This window comes from Nuphar pumila, chromosome 12, assembly GCF_984573655.1.
Source record: "Nuphar pumila chromosome 12, dmNupPumi1.hap1.1, whole genome shotgun sequence".
NCBI classification, from domain to species: Eukaryota; Viridiplantae; Streptophyta; class Magnoliopsida; order Nymphaeales; family Nymphaeaceae; genus Nuphar; species Nuphar pumila.
The window spans coordinates 5,444,245-5,453,505 of record NC_143260.1 but is presented as its reverse complement, the minus strand read 5'-3'; the positions used below and the strand labels follow the sequence as shown (position 1 = coordinate 5,453,505).

Here is a 9,261-nt window from a genome sequence, read left to right as displayed (position 1 = left end):
TTGTTTTTGTTTAATGAGCCTGAACTTTTGTTCAAGCTCGGCTCATTAACTTACTCAGACGAGTTCGAGCTTAGCTTGGCTCGTTGTTGTGCACTCCTAGCTCTACTTGGTGTTCAGAGAAGTCCAACCCATACCGAAATTAGGTTCTAATCATCCCCAAAATCATCCATATCATCAAGCCCTTCTCTGATGTCTCAATGATGCAAGTTTTTGGTAATAAACTCAACTCCAAGGGGGTTTGTGTAGTGGGGTAGGCCCCTGGCCATTAGACAGGTGATCACGGTTTTGATTCCCATGGGTATCTCCTTCCTGCACAAGCTGACACCCAGCATATGTCTTAACTTTGGCACGATGACCGCATATATGGCAGGCTGAACCAGTACAATATATGTATTCATGCTGGTTATAAATAGAAAAAAGTTTTTGGACAACTTGAACCCACATCACCTATTTAGTGAACATCAACAGTTAGAATCATCAGAATCGAACCTGCATGCAGGTTTTTTCGGTGATTGGATTTTTTTTGTTGAAAACATTATTCAAGAGTTGGTTTATATTAAGTCAACCATGTTGAATTCCTCTACAGGTCAACTTTTATCAAAAACAACTTGCATCAATGTGATTCCAGAGGGGGGATATGACATAGGAGATGAGTGGAACCCGGTTGGCCCATAATTTCAAACAAGAATTTATGAAATCTAATATCATGTCCAGTCCAATTAAGGCCTTACTCGGCAAACCATGGTCCATGTTCAATAACTCCTACATGTGATGTGGTGATCAAGTCAAGGCCTTGACCAAAGACTCAGCAACAATTAATGTATCTTGCCTTCCATTAAAACGGACAAAAAAAAAAAAAGAACATGATCGATCCGCGTAAGAGTTGGTGGTGGATTTGGTTAAGTCAAAACCCTTTGTTTGCGAGCTACAAGGCGTCGGCAACTGTAGGTAGGGTAGGCTAAAACTATCACGGCCAGGTATCTGATCTCAGGTTTATTCGCATAAGAAAATGAGGGGAAAAATTTTTGGAGAGAGGAACAGGTCAGATGTACCATTGACGGTAACACTGTTAAAGGCATCTTGGATGTCGTTCATCTAAAAAAAATGAACGGCACCCATCAAACAGTGAATGAGGCTCATTGTGAGTCGTTAATTTTAAACCATTTCGATACCGTTCATTCAAAGCACGAACGGCATCAGGAAGAAAGCGGGGCCCATCAAAGTAATGGGCATCTCATTCTTACTAGTTTGGATGCCGTTCATCTTGAGATCAACGGCATCCAAAAGCGCTAGTTCTGACTTGATCCCATCTCAAAAAATCCCTATTAACTCTTGACAAGTTCACCGAGCCTAACAGTAAATTCTTTTTTCTTTTAAGGCAATCTGCGGTTAGGCAGACCTCACCAGTTATTATTCAATCGTATGACTGGGGTTTTGAACCTGCAACGTCCCACCACAGGAAGCCTTGCACTGACAGCTCCTACCAACTACGCGGTTTCTGATCTTAGCGAAACTCGTAAGTTCCCTGTGTGACAAGGGATGCTCTTGTCGTTTAGAAGATTTTCTTCTGACCATATGAAATAGTTGGAAATAAAAAAAATAACACTAAATTAAAAGAAAACTGAAAATTAATCAATTTCAATATTCCATACTGACAAATCTCTAAATCTCTCATCTATTTATAGACGAGAAATTCGAATCTTAATAGGTCTAGCTAGCTTTTCTATTTGATAAACATCAAATAAGATAGGTTCTTTAATGTTGATAAGCTTCCTAATTAAATATGGATCCAATGTAGATCTAATATTTTCATACAAAATAAAAAATTCAAACCGCAAAATGAATCTAACTGGATCCCGTAGACCCAGTTATGCGTCACCCTCGCTCTTGCATCAGGAACTCTAGCTTTCAATAAATGACAAATTAAACTTGTGTTTTTAATATAAAAAAAAATGAAACTTTTAATATTATAAATATTTAACCTATATTTACTTTCTCATTTTATGTTATTTTATACTCGACATCTTTTGTTGTTTATTACTTGCTTCGCTTTATCGCTCTTGCACGCTTCATGGTTCACCCAGACGATCACTTTTCATTCCATGCTTCACGCATCACTAAACCATGCATGGCTTGGGAAGATTGGCCCAAGTTATGATTGTAACAAGTTTTATCTAACATGATTGATCGAATTAAGTAAGTCAATGGGTCTGATGTTATTTGACATCCAACCCGATCTAACTCTAGTTAGTTGGATTCGGTAAGGAAAACTATGACTCTGTTTGGGGGCCGGTAATGGTCAGGAGATGAGAGGGTCTATGAGATAGGAGATGAGGCTGGAGTTGTATGAGCATGACTGAGTCTCGACACCGTTCTCTTCTACCAAAACAGGTCTCCCAAGCACATACGAGGGTAATGGTATTTATTAAATTCTCATTAAATACCATCTTTCCTCTCAACCCCTGCTCTCAAATAGCTGATTGATAATTGGATTTAGATTTTTCGATTTCGTGACCAAATCGGACGAAAATGTGATTTTGACAGATAAATGAATCCGATTGAGTGTTTTTAATTAAATTCAATATTAGCCTTTAGCCATCGTAATCAGACTGATTACTTGGATCTGATATTGCCACATCCGATCCGACCTATAACTAAACCGTCTACATCATTGTGGTTGTAAACGTTGTGTGAGATTGCTAATTTCACCCGGAGTTTGACATGACCCAAACCGAAATTGTCTTCTCCCTCTTCTCATTAAATTATTGATGTCTTTGATGGTAAAATAAATTATAAAAAAAAAAAAACGAGTTAAATGTCGATATCTGAAAACAATTTTTTGTACGGATGTGCCCGAGGTAATCTCCTAACGCGGAGGGGTTTTCTTGGTAATATTGGCTCTTCATGGGGGGTTTTACGGTAGAAGCATACGAGATTTTTACGGGCTGCAGAGGACAAAAGTTCACAGATCGAGACCTTATTTGCTTTTATTTCTATTTACTATTTATCAAATAATAATTATTAAAATTGATTTTTTTTTTGTATTTATAGAGAAAAACTGCAAGTGTAATTATCATAATGACCCTTGTGTCTGCTGTGAGTTTAATACTCGCATTTTTTATCCATGAAATGTTTACTTTTTTTTTTTTTTTAACTAATCGAAATAAAAATCTCGAGTTGCTCGCCGAGCTCATTGGCATTACCCGTCGGTAAGTATATTTAACTTTAGCCTAATGGCAAAGGACATACACTGGTGGTGGGTTTGAAGCCAGTACGGATCCATCATTTGACATAACCGTCCATTTTCACATTCTGGCCTACAGGGATGATTGGAGAATCCTCACTGAGAATCGGGTCGCTTAATGAACAAGCCTCCAGGTTGAGGATGCGACAACCCGGTCTTAAGTACCCCTAACCATGATAACTCAAGGGCAGCCCTCATGCACCAATGAGATTTGATCTTGGGCCTTCAGCTTGACACAAGACCCTGTTAACCACATGAAAAAACAGTGGTGGTTAATAGATTTCAGTTTTAAACACCATAATATTGTGCCCCAAAGGGGTTTGGCCTAGTGAGTTGGGACCTAAGCGGTTAAACAGGTGGTCTAGGTTCAAATCGAGCATCATTCTTTATGAATATAAAATAAAAAAGTGCCGTAATATTGTTGTGAATAACGTGGTGGAAAAAGGGATTTGGGAGGAAAATAAGCATTGAGATGTGCTTGAATAGGTAGGTAGGCCAGAAAAGACAAGAGAGAGAAATGTTAAAAAATATAAAAATAGAAGACGAAAATCGCTTGTGGCTTGTTCCGAAACATCTGTTGTTTTTAATTTCTATCTATTAAAGTTAAAGTTTAACAAAAACCACCTAAAAATCAAAATAAATATAAATAAGAAAGACTTGTTATACCAATGTGGGGAAGGCTCTGTTTGTGTGGCAGGAGCAATTGCATGTTCAAAACCCAATAGTATAGTTGTATAATTGGCAGGGGTCTGCCTAACCCCAGCTTGCCTTTAAAAAGGGAGAGAGAGAGAGAGAGAGAGAGTTGTTATAAGTACATCCAAATACTGCCTAACATTTGCTGGTACTCTTAGTTCTTACTAGAGGGTGGAAGATGCGTCGTTTCCTTGTACTCCTGCCTCTATTTTAAAATGTCCAGTGAGAAAATGGTTTCCTTATAAAGTTAGAAACCCATATGTGGTGTGTTTATGTGGAAACCCCCTGATTTCCACTGCACACAAATGGCCCTAAAAAGACTAGGAAATGGCATTCTTAAGTCTTACCATGGAATTCGCTTGTATCTTTCTTGCAGTTTGTGGAAAACTTGGGTCGCATCCATGGAAATTGGCTTTTAATTCCAAGTTGCATGTTTGGATTCTCTGGGGACCAAAAAATGGCTAGTTCATGAGCCTCACATATTTGGACTGTGATTCATCGCACCTTGCAGCCACTTTAGTTGTTGCCTTGGTCAGATAAAACCTTGCTAAATCTAATATGGATATAGGGGAAACCCAATAGGTCATTCTGGTTGCAGGGTTGTGGTTGACCTGGACCAAGCGGCACGATTACATTGGTTAGTGGTCCAATAGACGTACCTGGCTAATGGTAAGGGTGCAAAGGGATTGTATATGGGCTGGATCTTGTTAAATCCAAACCCAAAACTGAAACTGATCCAACATGGTAGGGCTCAATCCTCACGAAATATATGTGGTAATAATACGTCTGATAGAATTTGAAACAAAATAAAAAACCAAACTCTTCACATGTGAAAAAACCAAACAAGATTGATGCCCATATTGGGATATCTGGGTTCAAGTCGGATAGAGTAGCCGAGACAAACTTGACTCATTGACAGCATGCTGCTAACGGATTGGATATAGTTGAATATCCAATTCGAATATAATAACTTTTTAATTTGGATAATTGCTGCAAGATCTGAGTGTAGATTCAGAACGGAGCCGAAATACCCTTTAAATTCTATGGTTGGATTTGATATTTCATTTTCTCGACCGAAGATAACCTGAGCTCGATTCTCGATATTTGGACAGGTTTGGATGCAACTTTGTTGAGACAGATAGTCGATCCATACCTGATCCATAGTTTGCTTTACTCAAAAATATAAAAAACTATTTTGACCGTTCCAGTTCAGGTCAGTTTCGTATAGTTTTTTTGCGGGCTATACAGCACGAATCGGCCGATTCAGATTGATTCAGCAACGATACTAACAACATTGCCTCCAACTTGACTAACAGGAGAGCAAAATAGCAAATACAACTTTGGTCAACTAGGTTTGGATGAGCTAGGGGGGCATAATAAAACTGAATTGCAACTCATTTTTAGTCAACCTGGATCGAACCAAGCTGAGAATACACTTAAACCAGTCAAGTTTGCTTATAGAATACTTTAAAAAAATAGTAAATACAACTTTGGTCAACTAGGTTTGGATGAGCTGGGGGGGCATAATAAAACTGAATTGCAACTAATTTTTAGTCAACCTGGATCGAACCAAGCTGAGAATACACTTAAACCAGTCAAGTTTGCTTATAGAATACTTTAAAAAAATAGTAAAGAATTAAGCTGCACTTCATGATCTGGCAGTAGCTCCAGCCATGTTGAAGCTGGGTTCTGACCTAATGACACTAAAAAAATAAAGGAGTTGACTAAGCCTACATTAAATTTGACTAGGCCATGCATGTCTTAACGTTTAATTGATCTCATCTTCAGCGTTAACCATGGATTTTCTGTGGGCGCACACAAAACCCATGTACTCAAAACAAGGGATTGAAATCCCCAAACTTTTAGGGCCCTCAGACCATAGAGACAAACGTTAAAAACGGCAAATTTTAGTTTTTCAAAAACTCGCGAGAATTTGAAATTTTTTCATAAATCTCCCATTTTTCTGCAAAATCTCTACAATAAAAAATAAAATTTGTTTTTTTATAAGAAAAAATTATAAAGATCGTTTAAAAATAAAAACATACGATAAATAGCTGTTTAAAACATAAATATCACGTTTAAATTGTAGTATTTATGTTTTTTCATAAATCTCACGATAATTTAAAAATCTCGCAAGAAATTATCGTTTTAAACTTTCAGGCAATTTCTCACGATATTTGTCACTATGCCTCAGAGAAGGTCCCAAAGTTAGCGATTTCCATGTTTGGACCCGGACCAGCCCCGCTGGACCCCGCAATTTAGAAACCTAAAAAATTAAGATGCATCATCATTTTTCCCTCGCTGGTTTTGATCGAGTCAGGGGATCGTACCTGGATGGCCCGTTCTTGTGGTACCCACTTGGGCGGAGAACTTCATTATAAAAAAAAATGCATAGTCATAAACATGGGAATTTGAAATATTACGAATTTGCCAATAAAAAATATAACGGATTTTGAAAAATCTCCATAAAGGCATGATATGTTCAAAATATCACCTATTTTATAAACTATCATAATTTTATCACAATATCAACGCCTTTTTTAATTTTTGTAAAAAAAATGTTAATTTTGTATATATTTTCTTAAGCATTTTGTGAAGTCTTGTCTGGTAGGAGTAGCTAGTGCACGTCACCTTGTGTTGGGATGTTGCAGGTTCAAAATCCAATGGTATTAGTTGTATCACTGGTAGGAGTCTGCCTAACCCCTGCTTGCCTTTAAATAAAAAAAAAAATCTGGCATTTTCCTTAAATGTTTTCCATTGCAGAAAATTCAAAAGGGGTTTTGTCCTTGAGAAATAGCAACGTTTTCAGAATCGGTTTCTGAGCCAAATTGTTTTTAAAGATGAACAAAAAGCAGCATGAATTCGATACAATTGAATAATTTTGAATCGGTCTATTTAAATAATTAACTTTTTAAATTTTAAAAATAATAAAACATCCAAAAAATAAAAAGATCCACAAAAAAAATTATTTGGAAAAACACAAAAACAAAGTAAATAACGACTTGGAAGTTCAATCAAATTCTAAAATACGTGTTTAATAATTAAAAATGACATAAGAAAACAAATGATCTAATTATAACAACAAGAAAGCCGGTTCAGGCTGATTTCCAATTGAATTGGTGAGGAGCCCATTCAATTCCAGTAGACTGATTTAGGCCGAAGTGGGAAGCAAAATACAATTGTGAAGTGATTACAGAAGCACATTAAAAAGGAAACACATAAAAAGCAATAAGAAGCGCAGGCAGAAGCAAATAAAAAAAATGTCATGATCACAAATATAAAACCAACATGCAAGCTTGTTATAAAGAAATTATAATATTTGTAATATGTACAACATAAGAAGTGATAAGAAATGAAAATAACACATTTGGGGAAGCGTTTTTTTGTCATTCTGCAAAGTCCGAATTCGGATCCAAGAAAATAGGGATTCATTTGTCATTCTACAAAGTGATGGGGACAAATAAGGAATTCCATGGTGCCCTGTCCCCCGCTATGACCTCTGTGGAATTTAAAAAATAAAATTGTAACAAAAAAAGATTAATATATTTGTAAAAATATCCCAACATTTGTCCGCCATATAAAAGAGCCAGGTAGAGAAGGGGAGCATCTTCTCTCTTTCCGAACGCAGAGAGCTACAGATGGGAATGGAGATTCGGATTGCGGGATCTTTCCGCACTCTTCCTCCTACTCTTCTTCTTCTTCTGCTCCTCTGCCTTGCTACGAATTCTGGAGGAGTCTTACGGTCGGATGCTGCCGAGCTCCCGAAGGGAGAAGGTTAGGATTCGAAGCGTTTTTTGTTTTTTTCTTGTTGATTTTAGAGCTCGACTCTCTTTATTTCGCTGTTTTGGCCGTTTTTATTAGCTCGAATCGTGGAAATGCGCGAGCATTTTGTTTCTTGAAGATTAGGTAGTCGAATTGATGGTTAAGCTGGGAAATTACTGGCTTTCGATCCTTTTTGTGAGTTTTAAAACGAAATCTTGTTTTAGTTTCTCGTTTTGCTGTTATTGTTTAGCTTGAAATGGGGAAAATGTGCGAAAGTTTATTTTTTGAAGAGTATGCAGTAAAATGGATGGTTAGGCCAGAATACGTTTTTTGCTAGTTTTTTGTGAATTTAAAGTGATAGCTTCTATTGGATCATCACTCTGGTTTTTAGTCGCCTTCAGTTTGAGAATGAATGAGCTTTTCATCTTCTGAAGATTTTTCGGTTAAATTGGAAGTTAAACTTTAGTGACAATTTCTAGAGTTTTCTGTATGCTGGAAAGTTTTGCAGGGATATCCTGACTTTTTTGTTCGTTATCTTGTTCGTCTTATACTTTTTTATTTTGAGAGTTATAGAAAATAGAGAGAGATTAAATTGCACGATTTTATGTCTCTTGCTTTTAATATTTTTGTTAACATTTTCGGATTATATAGCGCGAGTTCGCCATCTTTTTCACGTTTTACCTGGAATTCAAGAAATTAGTGATTTTTCATCTTTTGAAGATCATTTAAGACAGGTCGCAGTGTTAAAAATTATTGGTCCCTTTTTCTTTTTTAGTTTCAGAGCGATATCTTGCCCAGATTAGGTATTCTTCCTTAATCTTTCGTTGAATGAGTGAGTAAATACTAATTATTTGGAGATTATGTAGTTACTTTGATATATTCTGGCAAATTATCGCTTGTTTCTTCGTTAAGAACCACGTTCGCTTACGCTACTGTTGCGAAATTGCGTAAAGCTAACTGTTTTTTGTTTTGGACGAAATAATTTATTGAGATCAATCAGAAGAGAGTTCTTGGAATAGACGGATTTTTTGGTCAATTTTTGCGATCGAAACGAGCAGTAGTTAAGAATAGTCATCATTTTCTTCTGACCATGTCAGGTTATAAAACAAATATAGAAAAGAAGGGTACTCCGTAGTGATCAAAAGCACTAATAACTAACATTCTTCCCATAGAAATCCGTCGATCTAAATTTTCCGCCGCCTAAATCTCTACACTATTTTTTTTTTTTTGAATCTATAGCCCCAGAAAACCTCACCCGGCATGGTCGGGATCGCACCTGCTCAGCCTGCCATACCTGCTGTGGTCGTGCCGGCAGCTAAACTCCGAGGCATAGTGACAGATATAGCGAGATTTACGAAAATCTTGCGATAATATCGTGAAAATTTGCCTGAAAGTTTTAAACGGTAATTTCTTGCAAGATTTTCAAAATATCATGAGGTTTATGAAAAACGTAAATACTATTATTTAAATGTGATATTTATGTTTTAAACAGCTATTTATCGTGAAAACCCATGTGTGTTTTAATTTTAAATGATTTTTATAAATATCTTTTTATAAAAATA

The 9,261-nt window shown here is 36.6% G+C and overlaps 1 protein-coding gene across 1 annotated transcript in view; it reads left to right on the top strand.

Moving 5' to 3' along the window:
• The first annotated feature begins 7,552 nt into the window (after positions 1 to 7,552).
• Positions 7,553 to 9,261, top strand: part of LOC149819766 (putative LRR receptor-like serine/threonine-protein kinase At1g07650) — a 28,743-nt gene continuing 27,034 nt past the window's right edge. The window contains exon 1 of the mRNA XM_089983392.1: positions 7,553 to 7,711. Coding sequence (XP_089839518.1) covers positions 7,576 to 7,711 — 136 coding nt within the window. The 5' untranslated portion in view covers positions 7,553 to 7,575. The remainder of the gene's footprint in view (positions 7,712 to 9,261) is intronic.